The sequence below is a fragment of the Vidua chalybeata genome, chromosome 12 (genome assembly GCF_026979565.1).
Source record: "Vidua chalybeata isolate OUT-0048 chromosome 12, bVidCha1 merged haplotype, whole genome shotgun sequence".
NCBI classification, from domain to species: Eukaryota; Metazoa; Chordata; class Aves; order Passeriformes; family Viduidae; genus Vidua; species Vidua chalybeata.
The window spans coordinates 6,506,376-6,524,866 of NC_071541.1; the positions used below are offsets into that span (position 1 = coordinate 6,506,376).

Genomic DNA, 18,491 nt, shown 5'->3' on the forward strand with positions numbered 1-18,491 from the left:
GCAAGGTTTTCCTCTCAGATTCCGTCATTAGTGTCCAGGTCTGGCCTTCTGCTAGATCCATGTGTCTGTAGAACAGATTGCAAAGGTCGGACCGCACAGATCTGAGGGAAAAGCCTCACCACAGTGAGAACATCACAATTTCATGACTTTGCCATATCAAACCATGACATGAAACTAGTCCATTGATGCAGATGTTTTGAGAGTGCAAGAGCCAGTTCTTTCATTATCTGCATCAGATCCATCAATATTCTGATCACTGCAGTGTGATAAATGGGAAGCTTGGGCTCGGTGTGTAGAAAATTAGTGCTGGTTCTGCTGTTTGCTGAAGGGAATTTCTTGCTTGGGGCTGGTATCTGAAATTTTCTTTTAATTTTTTCTGTCTCATTTACTGCTCTTCCCTTGGAGAAGAAGGGGTGCACACGGAGGAACTGGACAGTGAACTAGGTAAATCATCCATCTCTCATTTTGATATTTGACTTCAACTGCACTGTTTTGAGCCTTTAATTACTTACTTTCTCCTTTGTATCATTTTGCATCTTTCAGTTTTTTGGGTTTTTTTTAATTTCACTAAGAGTAATTTATCAGCAAAACTTTCCCAGCACATAAAACATTTATCTTTCCCTAGCTTCAGATCTGCAGTGCTTTTCTTACTAATTCAGAGTTTGAAGAAAGCTAGAGAGCCTCAGTCTTGCAAAGTTGTTTCAAAGCTGTTTCCTCCTGGACTCTGCAGAAGTTGGGGTCTTTTCCTTTGGCATCTCGAGCTCCAGGAAAAAGCTTATAGATGCCAAAGATGAAATGAAGCAGCTCACGATGCTTTTTCACTGCGGCCCAAGACATTTCCCAGACAATAGAAGCTAAGTGTGATTCAGAAAGTTTAAGTATTACATCGAATGCTTCAGCTGAGCTTGTGAATGAAACAGCTTAAAATTTTCCCTCAGTCAGTGATTTTATAAACAGATGATTTTCAGTGATGTGGTACACTTTTATTTGCTGCATCTCTTTATGAAGGATGCTGTCTAGATATCTAATCTCAGCGGTGCTGATTGTGTTTATACTGATGGCAGAGGTAGTTGTTATTTCTGTTCAGCTATGCTCTAGTGCACTCGCAGAGCTGAAAGGATAAGAGGTTGCACAGGATTTTATTTCCACCAGAGCTATTATTGCTTTTAAAAAGGACTGTAGTTACAGTTCATAGTTCTGCATATTGGAGGAATTGTATTACCAGAGAATTAAGTTCTGGTTTCTGTAATGACTTGCAAGTAAGTGTATTCTGCTCCCTCCTTCTGTGTGATGGATATGGCATCAGCAGCCAGCAGTGGACGAGGAGCACTGCTCCACAAATGGTTCTTCTGAATAATATGCCTGGAATAAAATGCCCAACTTCTTATAGAGCAAGAATTTGAAAAAAATGACAACTTAAAGAAGAATGCAGTCTCTTTAGTGGTCCATGAGTGTTATATGCAGCTTGCAAAAATGATCAGCAGACCAAGTAGCATCAGAAGTAGGTGGATGCATATCAACAATCTGCAAAGAGTTCTCACTAAGCCTTCAAAACCAGTGGCTTAAAATGAGAGGGAGGTTTTAAAAAATCAAATTTAGAGGCAATATTAAACAGAAATTACCCTTCTTTCAGTCTGCTATCAGGAACTAGTGCAAGAGCAGAGCTGAAAAAATAGATGCAGGAAAACTCATTAATTGATAAGCCTGAGACCAGATCTGCAAGCACTTACATACACAAGTGTTCTGCTGGAACATCACAAGATGTTCCCTTTGTTTCAGTGCAGATAAGTTTTATTGAGCTCACAGCCCATCAATACACTGTTGAGATGTGCAAATGTTGCAGTAAAGAAATACATTTTCAAATTACTTAATTGGTTACAGCAACATTAGGGAGGAGGAATGAAAACTTAGTATAGTTATAGGAACTCAGGTTAGTACAAACTGGTTGGCAACAGCTATTTGGCAACAGCACCTAAACTTATCAACAGTTTCTGTTCTAAATATAAGAAGACTAAGACTCAAGGCATTTTCACAACTTCTTGTTTTCCAAATAGGTCACTGCATTTTAACAGAAGTTGTTCTTCAGATACAAAAATTTAACTTACAAAGCAGAATTTGGCATGGCTTGGACCGACCCTCCTGGCTTCACAGGGAGCAGTAAGAGCTGAGTGTCCTGAGTTCCAGCTCCCTCACAGTTGTGCATGGCTCCAGCTGAAATACCTGTTGGCTAGAGAAGTAATTTTTTAGGAATCCATCCAGCTCCTCTGTATGTAGGGCAGGATATTAGAGCATCTCAACAGGAATCCATGTACTTACCCAAGGCTTAAAACTGTAATATTAGATGTTTGTCCATTGAATTTACCTACCTGCTGATACATGCTCTGAGACTGCATTGGTGCTGCATGGATGTACCAAAATAAAAACCATATGGCTCACTCAGGCTCCTAATGGTGCAAAATGTTTTTTGAAATCTCCTCATCTTTGTGATAAAATCTAATGCTCTGGGTCATCTTCAGTTTGGCAGGAGAGATACAGAAACGAGATGAATAATTTAAAGCAGCTAAGAAGCTAGACTGCAAAATGGCTATGGAGAATATTTTCTTCTACTTTAGAGAACTTCTGGAAGCTTGTAGGAGTCAAAAAGTGCATCTACATAATCATCAAGAAATTTGTTAAAAGCTGCAGTTTTGTATATTGTTATAGCTGAAAACATGGAGATTTTTTCCTTTAAAAAGCTGCAGAGATAGTAAACTGGAAAGATTTTGGCATACTGCCATTTTTGGGGTTAGTAAAGTGCTGGTATTCTAATCTTTTCTGAAAATACTTTAAAAGGGAAGAAAAAAAAATAAATTTAATATCAAAATCTTTTGTGAACAGAAGAAGGAAAACAATTTTTTTTGCTTAAACTTTAAAAATAAAAAAAGCAATTAATAGTCCAAAACAGACAAAAGATATTTAGCATGAAAATTGCTGGAACTCATTTGAAGGCATTTGTGCATCACTTCTCCTTTCTCTCGTTGACTTTTTATTTTTCTTTCACCCCAGCTTGATCTCTTTCTCATTCTACCTTCACCACAGTGCAACAAACTAAATGGAGACAACAGCTTGTGATTTTCCCAACTGCATGCTAGGCTGTAATTGAATCACACTGAAACTTTTGGAGCCAGTCCCATGGTGCTCCCACCTTCTGGGACTCCTCTGCAAACCTGAGAGTTCCCTTTGTGAAAAGACTTTCAAGATTGGCCTCTAGCTTTCTGACCTTTTCTCAGATAGACTTGCAGGCTGTAAAGGAATATCTAATTCTGAAGTGTTCAATCTGCTGATAAAAACATGGAGTTTTTTCATGCCCAGAAGTTAGCATTGGCTTGCATTTAATGGCTTATGTCTCAAGGAATCCAAAGATGTTAAACGCAATGAGGATAAAATAGTGATAAGAATGGAAAACCTACCTTTTATCTGCACATAAGGGACATGTGGAGCAAAACTCATGAAAACTGATTTCATTTGATCTCCAGCCAATTCTGAATACAAACATAAACTTTGAGTAATTAGTCCATGTGTGTTTGTATAGGTTCTGTTCCTCTCCAGTCCTGAGATATTTCTATCCTTATGGCAACATTATTCTAATTAATGGGCCATTGTTGATTGTATTGGCTCAGCAATTGATGCCATTAATGGAAATAAATCTCTGCATTTGATAATGAACGAACATAGATTGCTCTTAGTGTTGACAAATTTCAGGTTAAATTTTGACAAATTATTTTGCATGGGCTATTTGAACTTGTGTTATCCAACAATGTTGGTTTTTTTCCTGTATTTGAGTGAATGTGCAGAGTTGGTGGGACCACATGTGCATAGTCCATAGTGTGGTGGATCCTATTTCTGAGTTGTTTCACAGAATTACACAAGCACACCACTCTGTATTGTTAATGGGATGTTACTTTGTTACCCCCAACCAATGGGAACACTGTTTTTAAATGAGTGGCACAAGGATCAGGCCCTTTAGTAACACATACAGCTTTAATAACCCTCAGTTGGATGCTGAAGTGATTGCATTACATTCACTAATTACAGTTAAAGTACTATCTGCAGTCTCGAAAATCAACAGGAACAAAAGCGGATCCTTTTAAAAATGTTAATTTCATCTTCAGAACAGTTTTTTGTCAATTATGGTAATGAAAGGAAGGAAATCTCTGTTCCATGTGACTGTGGCAGTGTGTGTTCTTACATGAAGTGCTGTGCAATGAAATGCACCCATGTGCCAGCCCCTCCTGGGTGGGTTCCATATGCTGGCATACATGTTAAATCCACCTTGTCCTGGTTTTGTGTTGAGCTCATGGCTGAGCAATGCAAATCCCAGTGAAAGGAGGAAAAAATTCCTCTTCTCTGCACTGGTGAGCATAAATGACTCAGCCCTGGTACAGGAGGTGGAAGTGGTCTATGTCAGTGGGCTACAGCAGTTTTTTGCCATAGTTTCACCCACCTTCATGGGTTGGTGTTAAAAGGCCCTGGCCTTTCTTGCATGGATTTCTCCTGCAGTGCTCCATCCAGGGCCACTGGCCATGGTGGAGAAACCAGGGGGGCACTTGAGGCAGTCCCAGACAGGAAATTTATTGAGCATTTGCTCATTTAATGCAACAAGCAAATCAAAAATTGACCAGTGTGGTGTTTTCCCGGTGATGTGCTGACCCAGCTCAGGGGCACAGGCTGGGGTGTTGATGTCGTGCTGTGCCAGCCCTTCAAAGGGGGCTGTGATCATTCTGAAAAGTACCCAAAGCAAGGTCTGATCTACTGATGAGTTTCGCACGTTGGGCATGAGCAGCTGCCTGTCAGAAAAAACCTGCCTTGGAGGTTTCAGTAATGCTTTTTCTATTTCCAGAGTTGCCTGCTGGTTGGGAGAAAATTGAAGATCCTGTATATGGTGTCTACTATGTAGAGTAAGTGCTGCTCCCTGTTCTGGTGTGGCTGTCAGGGGGTGGACCTGTCCCTGCAGCCCACTCTGTGCTTTGCTGGTAACATCTCACACCAAGGAGGAGGAGAAGACCTTGGCCCATTACAGGCTGGGGGATGTTACAGGGTTTGGGAGAGGGTTGAGCTCAAGGAAGGCAGGAGCAGTCCAGGGTTGGGATGTGCTGGAGCCCCAGCACTCACAGAATATTTCTATCCAGAGAACATTAATGAGCGTGCATTTAACTGAGCTCGATGGGCTTTGTGCAGTGCTGTGGTCACAGAATGAGTGTGCAAAGCAATCCACCAGCCAGTTGTGTCAGAAGAGGAGGACTGGAGAAGATGGTGTGACCACACAGCTGTGGCAGAGGCTCTTCCATCAGGCTGTGTGGTTGTGGATAGAATTGCAGGTTTAATGGGACTCTCTGTGGAATTAGAGCAGCTTCTCCTTTATCGATATGTCAGATTGCTCCTTTGGGAAACCAGAGATCGGAGTTCTGTTTCATCACTGACCCCATAAAATGAATTTTTAATTATGTGTATACTCCTGTCTAGTAGGATGGCTTATCATAGCCCTCAGAATAGACATGGAATACAGTTTCTGTCTGCTTTGGCTCGTTTCTGACCCCACCATCTGTGCCTAGGGAAACAAGGTTAGCAAACTGTGTAATTAAGGCTTGACATTTATTTACCAAAGACATCAAGAATATTTTTCGGCTATTAAATGCCATGCCAAGAGATCTTTACAGGATATTGTCCTGTCACTTTATATACACATGCCTGTTGATTTTATGGCGCTCCTTACTGATGGAATTAAATCAAAATATAAATTCAATAAGACAATAATTTTATTTTACTTGCTGTCTCTAAGCTAGCATGATGGTTGTAATTTTGGCATTTGTCTCTGTCCCTTCAAATCAGGCACTTTGTTATTACAGAATAGTTTTTATTGAGAGACAATTGTATCATGAAAAAGTTTATATCATTTTTAAAGTAGTTATCATTTTTTCTTGGCTCTCCAAAGATATCTTGAAATAGGAAATCTTTTTCAGTGAGTGAGTTACAACTCACTAACTTGTTTTTTATTTAGTAAGTTAAATATTTTTTAGTGATTTAATATTGATCTTTAACAGAAAAAATTCTGAATATAAATCCCTGGCATGCTTCTGTCACAATTACTTGAAAATGTGGTTGGTTTTCATCTGGGTTTTTTAATAAAGGCATACTGGATAGGAGACAATGTAATAGCAATTACTCTTAATGGTAAACTTTGCTTTGCATACAAAGATAGGCTTTAAGGTAATATATTTTTTGAGGTCTACCTGTTCCTCTGCTGTAGCAAAATCTCTACTGAAAGTGGCTCTTGAGCAGTTGATGAGCCATTGAGGGGGTCCCAGCCCTGCCCTTGCCACCCCAGCATCTGTGGCTGCTCTTCATCACTTGGTTTAATAAGGCGGTGAATCCTCTGTTGAGTGCATGCCTTGTCTGCCATGATGGGACTGGGCTGATTCTTTTATCTTTTCCTGGAACTGGTACAAAATATTGGCTCTCAACATCTCATAATGCTCAAAAGCTGCCTGAGGAAAGCAGCTGAAGTTTCACTAAATGCTGGTTTCCACTGGGAGTATTTGCTGGTGGCTGATTCTGGACAGATTTTGATCCATTTGGAGCCCAGCTCATAGCCTGCATCCCTGCAGATATTTTTAAGACACCCTGTGTGCATTGATCAGATCGCTGACAGATGTTGGGGTTTGTTTTGTTTTGTTTTGTTTTAAACTTGGATGAGCAAGGAAATGACTGCACCTCTGGGAATCTGATTAAAGCAGGGATGATACAGGCCTGTCTTTTAAAATGCAATCAGACAGTATGCCTTTCCTGCTTTAATCTCATTTTTCACAGATAGATCACTACTTTAATGTATTTGAAGGAATTAGCCATCCCTACTCGAGACATCATATCAATACCAGAATCTGCTTGTTTTTCTAAATACTCTTTTTGGGACAACTGGATGAGCCTTGCTCCACACCCACTGCTGTTGGGTTTGTTTGGTATTTTACTCCTTTCCTCAGAAAGAGGAGGTCCAATGCCTGGCTCTCATTCCTGCTTGTTGCACAAAGGGTTTCCCTAATTCATTGCTCTCTTCCATCTCCAGCCACATCAACCGGAAGACGCAGTATGAAAACCCAGTCCTTGAAGCCAAGAGGAAGAAGCAGCTCGAACAACAGCAACAGCCTCCAGAAGGTTGGCACCCTTGAGGGCACGGAGGGTGGGGTGTTCATGGGGGAATGTCCTCCCTGGCCATGGCAGCACCGTGCCAGCGTTTGTCCTTCCCTCCATGGCCTTAGGGTGTAAAGGCAAAGTGATGTGCATGGGAAAGGCTGTGCTTGTCCTGCACAGAAGATGCAGTGGAGGAGGAAATCTGTATCACTTAAATGTAGAAAGTTTCAATCTTGTTAAACAGAAGAGATTTTTCTTTGTATGTCCTTTGTTTCTGGAAAGTTTCTAGACTTCCCAGAGACAGCTAAAACACATTTTCCTCTTCAGTGTGCTCCATGAAGTTAGTCACTGTAGGTGGTGTTGTTCCAGTCTGCACTGGACTCAGGCTATCAGAGGAGATGAGGAGTGGGCACTTACATGCACTAGATAAACCCTGCATGAGAGATTTCTTAAACCAAGGCCTTTGTATGTTGTCAGGCTCTAAAATCGGAAGTAATTTCCTTATTTTGAAACACTTTTTAAAAATTATTTTCCTCCCTCCCGGCCCCCTTTTTTTCTTTCTTACTTTTTACATTTGTTTTCTTCAAATGCAGCCCAACTGCAGTGAGGGCCCTGTGGCATTTGGGTTTGTTCTTCTACTTAGATGCCAAGAGTGACACAGAGATTAGATTTCATTTAAATGTCAACTCTACTTAGATGCAAAAATCACGTCCCAGGTTTCAGTGTGAGATAGGCTATCCCAGCAGATGGATCAGCTGACCTGGATATAGAAATCCTTCAGAACTGGTTTTTGGACATCCCATTCATTGTATTCCCTCTGTCTGTGACTCTGTTTCCTCTCTTGCCATACTTCTCACCTCTCCTCTGCTTGACCCCCACACTCCCAGTGTGTGCACATGCAGCAGCTCTTGGTGCTGTTGTGAAACCAGTAACATTTCCCTCTCTGCCCTCTCTAGAATGGACAGAGGAGTGTCCATCTCTCCCTCCACCTGCTGCTCCAAACCATGTTTCAAACAACCAAGAGGCAGTTCGGGAAGCACCAGTACAAGGTAACAGCCTTGTTAAACCAGTTGTAAAAGAGCAACAAGGTTATTTTTCCTGAGAATGACATTCCCTCAGCCACCACAAGGCAGTATTTCCACGACTGGTGACACACCAGGCCCTGTGCCTGCTTATCTGAATTCCCAGATTTTGAGACTAGTTATTTCAAGGCTACATTTGTTGCTGAGTGCAAGAGGTGAATGAGATTTGATGCACACATCAAAAAGAGGATTGTGGCTATTCTCTGTGTAGCGTTCCAAGTTTTCAAACATAGTGGACTTACTCAGAAGTTGTTCTTTTGTACGGGTGCTTGGGGCTATTACAGCTTATTTATTGTGTCAGTGGTCTGTGTAGCCAGTTACTCACAGACCAGTTGTTTGCCTTAAATAACTCATCAGACAGGACATGGATCATTCCTGAATTTGCAGCCATGAGCTGAAACATTGCCAGGTCAGGTCGCCAGCAAGAGCAGGGTGTTCCACTTGTACCTGTGGCAGTAAAGTACTCTCTGGTTACAAGTGGTTGTAAGTAGGCTTATTTTTGACTACATCTGAATTGCATAGCAAGTGAGTGGCATTGCCCTGGTCTGCAGGAGCCAGAGCATGGGGAAGGTGAGAGGGGGAATCTGGCTGGATGCTTCTTCCTAACAGAGCTGAGAGCAGCTGGGAGCTGGGAAGTACTCCCATGGTCTCTGAAGGCAAACCTGACTGGAGTGCTGCTGTCCCTGGCAGCCTTTCTTGCCAGGAAAAGCCAGGAAGTGCTCTCTGCAGCAGGAGGAAGCAGATCAGCCCTTCCAAAACAGATGTGGAATTTCACAGGGCCCAAAGCCCCCAGCACAGTCCTAAGGGGTATTAGACTACATTAGAGTAATCCAACCTGGTAGCAAGGAAAAAACATGGGAGGTCTGAGAATGGCACCCTGACCACCAGGCACCTGAGTTTAGAGATGTCGTCAGAGTGCCCCAAAAATGCCAATCTTCCTCCTGGAGGCATCTGTGAATACTACCTTTGTCTTTCCCACAGTCAGGCTGAAGCAAGGGCTGCCCAAGCATCCACACGTGGCGATGCAAAGGAGCCGTGACGCAGGGCTGATGTTGGGAGCTCAACATCACCCAACAACTCAGCCACCAAAACTGTGCAGCAGTGTTAGAGCAGAGCATTCACCTGTCTCAGCACCACTCTGAGTGACATATCCTGGTATCTGCTGATGACTCCTCCCCTCCTTCATTCCTTCCTCTTCCTTTCTCAGTGCTGCTCCTTCTTCTCTCACTCCCCATTTGCAGCAGCTTTTTTCCAGCTTCCATGCCTGCAGGTTTCCATCTCTCCCCCCAGTGGCACTGCTGGCAGAGACATGGTCACAAGGAGCCCTCCCTGTGCCCCTGGCAACACTCTCACAGCCTGGGTTTTGTAGATACACTAACTTCAAAGGTGATACCCCCTTGAATGCTGTAGGTGGGATGTAGCCTGTGGTGCTGCTGTCCTGTAGCTGCAGGGCAAGCTCAGCCTGAGTCTGTGGGCAGACACCAGCAAGCTCTGCTTGTTCTGCTTGTGCTTTGAACCAGAAATGAGCCCTGCTGCACTCTGCCTCTCAGCTCTGTGTGTTACCTGAGACGCTGGGTTGCACTTTGATAGTCAGGGGTTTTTGCAGGCTGGGGTCTGAGCAGACCATCTGCCCACGATGTGCAGGATTACCATGTTCCTCTGCCACCCTTCAAAGGCAGAAAACTACAAGTCTTCACACTGCCTCCTCATGAATAATCTTCAAATATACATTTTTTCCTCCCAGTCAAAGGCTTACGAGTCTCAAATCCCCGAGCTCTCCCCCGAGGTCTCCTTTCTGAGCAGAGGCCCACAGCAGTGCTGCTGAGGTGTTTGAAAGTGCGCCAGCTCTGCTGGCTGTGATACCCACTGCTGATCCTGGAGCTGTCACCAGAGGGCTTAGTGGCACAGGCTAAGCATTAAAAACAATTAAAAGTGCAAAGGTGTTTAGTGTTGGCACTGTGAAGTGCAGCAAGCATGATCCCTTTTCTGAGCCTGTGCAACATGCTTTGCAAGGATGTGCTTTTGTCCATGGAGCACCTCTTTCCCTCATAAGTGTGCTCCCAGAGAGCATTCCCAGCCCTCCAGCACAACTGCTCTGGTCCTGGGCTGCTCTTTGATTCGTACTTCACACCAGAAGTGTTTCATCCACAACAGGCAAGGAGCAGAAAGGAAAAAGACTTCAAACAGTGTCTGAAGAACAACATCAGCGTCCTCTCCTTTTTCTCCAGTGGAGGTCACAGGGCAGTAGCAATGGTGGGGCTGGGGGTTATGCTAAAGGGTATCAATGTCTTATCAGAGCTCAGAACTTGCTTTTTGCTCAGTAGGTTGGGAGAAAGTCAAGTGGTGAAAAACATAGTCATGCTTCTTTCTGCAGAAACTTTCACTGCAGACTCCTGTAGGAGGCCCCCTAACCCTGCCCCATCCTTCCCAGGATGGATACAACCACCTCAGGACAGAGATGAAACACACATCCAGCCCAGCATTCCTAGCTTTAATATATTCCATTCTTTAAAGCAGCATGTTTTCCCTTTTGTAGCCTTGGGGCTTTGGTGAGCATGACCACAGCTAACAAAGTGCCAGGTACTGGGGTTTTGTTCGTGCCTTTTACTGCGTGCCTGGATCCAGGGAATCAGGCTGAGTGTGATGAGATGAGAGGCTGCAGGAGTGAAGTGCAGTCCTGTCCCTGCACACTGCTGTGTTTGTCCATGGACTCGTTACAATGGGGAGGGGCAGTGGAAAAACAGATCAAACACTCTTGCCTGCCTGCTTATAGATTTTTTTCCAAACTTCCTACACAGGAAAACCTTTTTTTACACGAAACCCTTCTGAGCTGAAAGGGAAGTTCATCCACACCAAGCTAAGGAAAAGCAGCAGGGGGTTTGGCTTCACCGTCGTTGGAGGAGATGAGCCAGATGAATTCCTCCAAATCAAAAGTTTGGTGCTTGACGGTCCTGCAGCGTTGGATGGCAAAATGGAAACAGGTACTGATGCTTTATATCAAAATCATCACTACCACTTTGGTTTGTGTTTTTGCAGCTGGTTTGAAGTGCCATTCATAAAGGACTGTAGTCTTCACCCCCTTCTTGGGGAAGGGCATTCAGCTTTCCTATGAGCAAGTAAGGAAGTGAGATACATTGAGGAATATATCCAGAATCTTGGAAAAGGACACTTCATGTGTCGGAATTCCGTCTCAGTGTCAAAATACCCGCTGGGGCACTGCCAGCTTCTGCTCTCCCCACAGTGATCTGAGGAGAGGAGCCAGCAGTTGTGGGGTTCCACATCAGGCTATGGGTTCCTGCTCCCCGCTGTGGATGATGGATTTTTGTCAGGCTGCACCCCCATGTGTTTGTGTCTCTGCCATGCTGCTTGCCCCTTTCCAAAGCTAATTAACAATGGGCTAATCTGCATTTCCTTGTGTGGAGGCACCAAGGGCAAATTAATTTTGCCAGAGATTGGGTCCACCACAACTTAGTTGCAAAATAGGAAATATGGTTCCATGGTGAACACAGTGGTGCTGGGTTAATGGTTTGACTCAATGATCTTGGGGGTATTTTTCCACCTTGATTCTATGAAATCCTCTTAGGCTTCATCTGAGGTTACAACTCCTCACTTTCAGTTGGAGCATCACAGCACTTAACATCCCTATTTTGCAGCCCCAGTGTTAATAAAATGGCTCATGACTTAATCAATATCTGGATTTCAGGCTGAAGTATGAGACATGACATGTGGCACTCACTGTGTTTGAGCAGTTGGTGTTTGAGAGCCTTCTGTTACAGTTCCCATGTGCTCTCAATTTTGTTTCTATCATATGTCAACGTGTAACAGTGAGAGCTGGACTTCAAAATAGCTGTGAAACGGGCCATATACCATCATATAAATTCATTAATTTTTTGCATGACCAATTCCATTTTCACTTCCAAAAACATTTATATACATAAAGCCTTTATGCCATGAGTCCACAGAGTTTTTGCTCGTCCAAGTGTCACCGCTCCTCTTTCTTGTGCTGAAATGCTGCTGTTGCCTGTGAGTGGTACCTGTGGATGCTGCAGCTCTGCTCTCAGGCTCTAGCCCTCACCTTCCTGCAGTGCACAAAACGCATTTCCTTGGTCTGTCTGTCTGTGTCTGCTGCAGGGGACGTCATAGTCAGCGTGAACGACACCTGTGTGCTGGGGCACACTCACGCCCAGGTGGTGAAAATCTTCCAGTCCATCCCCATCGGTGCCAGCGTGGACCTCGAACTGTGCCGGGGCTACCCCCTGCCCTTTGACCCCGACGACCCCAACACGAGCCTGGTCACGTCCGTGGCCATTTTGGACAAAGAGCCGATCATTGTGAACGGGCAGGAGAACTACGACTCCCCGGCCAGCCACAGCAGTAAAACAGGGAAAGTAAATGGCACAAAGGAGGCGAGGCCCAGCAGCCCGGCTGAGGTCTCCTCCAATGGACCCCACGGCTACCCCAACGACACGGTGTCCTTGGCATCCTCGATAGCAACGCAGCCTGAGCTCATAACTGTGCACATAGTGAAAGGGCCCATGGGCTTTGGGTTTACTATAGCAGACAGTCCCGGAGGGGGAGGCCAAAGAGTGAAACAGATTGTGGACAGCCCACGGTGCCGCGGCCTGAAGGAGGGCGACCTCATAGTCGAAGTCAACAAGAAGAATGTGCAGAGCCTCACTCACAACCAGGTGGTGGATATGCTGATTGAATGTCCTAAGGGAAGTGAAGTCACGTTGCTGGTGCAGCGAGGAGGTAAGTCTTCAAAACTGCTTTAAAACACCTCTTCTTGATATTAAAAAAAAAGGAAAAAATGCATGTCATGAAAGATCTGCTCTCCTAAGCTTCTCTGTAGAAATGTTTTTTTTCCTGAGGTGTAGGAACTGCCCCAAGTTGGGAGTTGTCAGGTCACATAGATGGTTATAATTATTTATTGTGTGTTGCTGCACTGTGGGGGATGCTCAGGGTCCCACATGCACACAAAGCTGGTAAGGGGCAGGAGGGTGGTGTGGTTGCACCTTTGCTTACATAACAAACCCTGGTCTCATGCTCGGAAAGCATGAGTGTTTTAAATAGAACAGACATTCCTTGAGCTATTCTGAGATATGGAAAAGGCTGGTAATATGTTCTGTAATTTGCAGTGTTTAAAATCAGATACTTAATGACTCTTCACTGGGGAAGGATTATACCTGGGATACATTTGGGAGCATAGAAGAGAATTTAAATTTCTCCAAGTTGTAAGCAATTGCAGTGTGACTTCTGCACTTTTGTTTGCTGTGCCACTGGGAGCTGAGCTCAGTTTTTGGTAGCACTGCTGAGGCCACCATCAGGTACAAAACCCATCCCACATGGAGCATGTCTGGCAAGTAACCTGTCAGCGGTCAATCCATCCACAGGAACCCTTTCCCAGCACACAGTAAGTGTAAAGTAATCTGGGGTAGCACCCCTTTAACCTGTGGATTGAGATTACTGGGATAGGGTCAAGCTCACAGGAAAGTCCAGGTTGGCTGTTGAGTGCAAAATCAAGAGCAGAAGGGTCAGCTCTCCCTCCCTCCCTGGCACTGGGGCTCTCAGAGGGACAAAGGCCTGTCCCCACTGTGCTCCCTGTCCCATGCAGGTTTTTATGGACAGTACACACATGGGTGCCCCATGGATGACAGGAATGACCTCTCTGCAGAGGCAGAGTTAAAGGGACAAGTAGGTGCTGAGCACAGTCCCCAGCCAGCCCTGAGGGGAGTGGGTGCTATAAAAGTACTTTCCTGCTGACTTTTCTGAAGTGTTTTGATTGTTGTAAACGCCAAAAGCCAATCCATTTTAACAAGGGACAAGTCGTTTCTTGAATTCACAAGTCTGCTTTGTTGTTTTCCAAGACTTATTTCAAGGCATTGAATACATTGATTCTGTAATTAATAGCAGCTCTGGAGAAAGCACTGCCTTTCCTATACTCCTTTCTTTCCAAGTGCTTACTGTGTTTTTGTATTTTGATAGTAAATTAGAAAGTAGAGAACAGAATATATTAAGAATTCTTCAATTTTCAAAGTGTGAGTTCCTTAAAGATTTTCAGTACTAGAGAGATTTTAAAAATGCACTTCATTCTTATGATTAATATATGTATTATAGAGAAAATATGGTTGGAAGAAAAATAGCAGCTATTATTAATCCTCCTGGAGAGTTCTTATATATCTGGTAACACCATATATTAATTATTTGAATTGTGCCTGACATTTAATAATTCTCCTAAAGCCTTGAAGGCATAATGAAAAGTTTTGATGAGGAAATAAAAACATAATTTTAATAAAATAGTAAATAGTTCCCTGATAATCATGTTGAATCTTTTTTTTTTTAATTTAATCGAGATACTAAGCACATTTGCTATCATCTTCCTAGATAAGGTACCATGTCAGTCTCCTTGAACTGCCTCCCTCCCTCCTTCAAGGTCCTCACATTTCCATCTCAGCACAGAGCACTTGCAGTTTTGAATTTCACACTCTTGTGGTACAGAACTTGGAGATCCTGATGGCCTCAGTCCACAGTTATTTATTGAAACAAGGTTCTCCTCACGTCCAGAGGAAAGCTGGACCAAAAGGTGCTCAAGCTATGGCAGAGAAGCCAAGCAGAGTATGCACAGTAGTAGCCTCAGAACCAAAACCTGTCAGGTTTGTTTAAGGCTTCTGATGTTGGGGGGTGAGAGGCTGGACATGGCCCAGCCATGCGCACTCACAGCCCAGAAATCCATCACCTGGGCTGCAGGTGAGAGGGGGACTCTGCCCCTCTGCTGCACCCTTGTGAGACCCCACCTGGAGCACTGCATCCAGCTTGGGGAACCAGCACTGGAACCACCTGGACCTGTGGGAGCGAGTCCAGAGGAGGCCACCAGGATGATCAGAGGGATGAGGATGTGAGTAGCTCTGCTGTGAGTACAGGCTGAGAGTTGGGCTTGCTCAGTGTGGAAGGAGAAAGCTCCCAGGACATAAAGCAGCCTACAAGGTTGCTGGAGAATGACTTTTCACAAGAGCATGTAGAGGACGGGGGACATGGCTTTAAACTGAAAGTAGGTAGGTTTAGATTGGATATTGGGAAGAAGTTGTTCCCTGTGAGGGTGGCACAGGGTGCGCAGAGCAGCTGTGGCTGTCCCATCCCTGGAAGTGTCCAAGGCCAGGCTGGAGGGGCTTGGAGCACCCTGGGATAGTGGAAGGTGTCCTGTGCCCAGCAGGGCAGTTGGAACTAGATAATCTTTAAGGTCCTTTACAACCTAAACTATTTAAAAAAACAAAAGCTGGAACTGGCTGAAATCCAGCTGGCCCTCAGTGCTGCTGCACTCAGGTCCTTTCCCCTGTAACTTCACCTCGTGTTACCCCTGCCAAGTCTCCTCAGCAGCGCCGTCCCCAGCCAAGGCGCCGCTCTTTATTTTGGTGCGATTGCAGAAATGTATTTGGCTCGGGTGTCTGATAAGCTCCTTCAGGGCTTTTGAAGCTGTTCTTCAGCTTCTCTGTCACTTGTCCTTTCCTCCTCCTCCCTCTGGTGTCCAGTGAGGAAAGTGCTCAGATGCTGTCAGCATTCTTCCTTCAGCCCAACACTTGCATTCAGTCCCGCTGTGCAGGAAGCATCCCTGCAATGCTAAGGCTTGTATTCAAGAGCTGTTGAAAGGATTTTCAGGAGTGATTACTAATCAAGCAGAAAAATATCAGAAAGAGATGTGCAATATACAGGAAAAGCTCTGCCTGCTCCAAGCTCCTGGTGCACTCCTAACAAGGAGGTTTAATTGTTGAAATGCAAACGCAGAGTTGCTGAGAACAGCCTGTAAAATATTTACTGTGAAGTGTGTTCAGCTGATGCACTGCCTTATGGGAGAGGGCAAATCCTGCTGCTGCCTCTGAGTGAGGAACACAAGGATGATGAATCCTGATGATTTCAGGAGGCATGAAACTGAAATGCCCCTTCTGTATGCTCATGTGTCATCTGAAATCGTTTGCAGGATTGGGAAAAATACTTCAATACAAAGTCAGATCACTGAGAATCTGCTTTCCAGAGGCCTTGTAGAAAATTTACCTTGTCTGTGTTCTGGTTTAATTTTTTTGTATTTTCTTCTCCTTCCTCTTCTCTGTAGGATCAATCATATTGCTGTTGTTTTCCTCTTTCACCTATATAAAAACTCACTGATATGGTGGGTTCAGAAAGAGTTCAGGCCCCCAGGGTGCAGAGGGTTGATTGGGCTGACTGGCAAAGCTGCTTTTGCTTAGCAAAATGAAGGGACAGAGGGGACAAAATGATTATTGTCTCTATTAGGCAGGAGAGATAGAAGGTACTTAAATGAAGGAGTTGGCTGAACAACTGGGTGTTATTTGGCTGCAAGTAATTTAAACTGGAAATGAGAAGGGGGTGCCAAGCCATTAGAGCCTGTAAGTCAAACCGGAGGAGGCATGAAGGCTTTACTGGCCTGAAGGTGAAGCTGAGCACGTTTGAAGGGGACAGGACATGGTGCCTGCAACAGCAGAGGAGATGCTTGATAACCCAGCAGGACCATTTGAGAGCTCTGCACCTGAAAGTAAACCAGTGCTGCTGCTACAAAATGCAGAATTAAGCTTGTGTTTTTATCCCTGCAGTTGAGATTGTGATTACATACTTTGGTTATTTTAAAGAATTATTGTTAAGGCGGACGCAAAAGGTACAACTTTATTTTGAATGTTTGTAGCTGAAAAGGTTCTTTTAACCTTGTACCTACCAAGTACATTAAGTACTTTCTAAAAAAAAAAATTCAAAAGTGAAGAAACAAAGTAATATTATTTGCCACTTGAAATACATTAGTCATTGAAGCTTTGCCTATGCACTGTAATCAACTGAAATAAGCAATTCTCAAATACCTCTCCATTCTGCACAGACTCTATTCATAATGCAAGAAACATTTTGTCACAATAATTTCCGTGCTTCCCAAGGGACTTTTATTCTGGAAGTTGTGCCTGTGTTGGGACAGGTGGGGGGCTGTGTCAGAACAAGTTATTCTGCAAAACTACTGTGCTGTATTTCTTGGAATCACTAAGAACTAATATTTGTTTCATTGAAAACTTTCATATATTTTATATTTTGTGAATTGCCTCTGATTGAAGAGGATTTTTTTTTCCTTTTTTCCCTCTTTTTTAGGTCAGTCTTGAGGTTAACCAGAATATACGTGTTTATTTTGTGTTCAGTTCCAAGAATTACACTGAGCAGTGTTCATGCAGGTTTGAACAGATAATTTACCTTCAAAGCTCTCAGTTAGTGCTCAGTTGCATCTTTATTCACTGGAAGGTCAAAAATAGCATAAACCTTGAGCCTGATCTACGTAATCCCCTGGAAGATGTGTTCCCACTTTGTTCCAGATCAAAGTAAAGGCACGCAGGTGAAATGTCACTCACATGTCATGTGCAAATCATTGTCATTTCTAATTGCTTTCCCTAGTGCCAAATTCACGTTAAACTGGGGAATGGAAATACATCTTCTAAAAAAAATATATATTAAATATAAATATATATATATATATATATATATATATATATGCTAAATAGTTTTATAGATATACACAAGAGTGTCAAAACTAAATGCATTTTATGGGAAGAAGAATCAATGCAGCATCTACTTGTCTAAATGCCCATCAGTGAGTACCTGAGTCTTACTTCCATGTAAAAGTCCATGGTAAATTCCCTATTTATGGTTCAACGGAATGAAAGGTGCTTGTGGGAAGCAGTGAGGTTGGTGGAAATGGGGAGATGTTTGTTCCAGTAGTCCTGCTCACTTGGTCCTCAAGTCAGTAGGTTTAAGAAGTTCCTTGTGACACATGTAACTACAACAAAAGTTTGCAACAATGGAAGAAAATTACAAATTTATTGAGTTTCCTTAGCTACATGAACCTTCCCTTGCTGGAATTCCCACCTGGAAATGAAGATTTCTCTTTCTTTCTTTAGCTGGACCTGGATCATTGAGTGGTAAGAGCAAAAAAAAAAAAAAAAAAAAGGTGGAATTAGAGCTCCTTTTCATTTGCTATCTCTAATGATGTAAAACCGTGGTATAATTAGAGCTGTAATCAGCTATTCAGTGCAGACTTGAACTCTTTTGAACAAGCCACTCACTTCTGTTTGCCCTTTAGGCTTGCAGCGAAGAGTGAGTTGAAAGTCATGCCACTTAAGCATCGAGCTGCCAGAAAGTTTCAAACTGTCTTATTAGCAGCTGCTGAATTAGAGAGAAAGTGAGTCCAAACTGCATTTGGGACAAAAA

At 43.6% G+C, this 18,491-nt stretch overlaps 1 protein-coding gene across 7 annotated transcripts in view; it reads left to right on the forward strand.

The window, feature by feature from the left end:
• Nucleotides 1-18,491, forward strand: part of MAGI1 (membrane associated guanylate kinase, WW and PDZ domain containing 1) — a 333,108-nt gene that overhangs the window by 267,111 nt on the left and 47,506 nt on the right. For 6 of the 7 annotated variants that reach the window (XM_053953675.1, XM_053953679.1, XM_053953676.1 and 3 more), the window contains exons 7-10: nucleotides 4,880-4,937; nucleotides 7,100-7,188; nucleotides 11,045-11,227; nucleotides 12,378-12,998. In XM_053953675.1, coding sequence (XP_053809650.1) covers nucleotides 4,880-4,937; nucleotides 7,100-7,188; nucleotides 11,045-11,227; nucleotides 12,378-12,998 — 951 coding nt within the window. Of the gene's footprint in view, nucleotides 1-408; nucleotides 445-4,879; nucleotides 4,938-7,099; nucleotides 7,189-11,044; nucleotides 11,228-12,377; nucleotides 12,999-18,491 lie in introns of all 7 variants that reach the window. The other variant, XM_053953674.1, reaches the window with a different exon arrangement.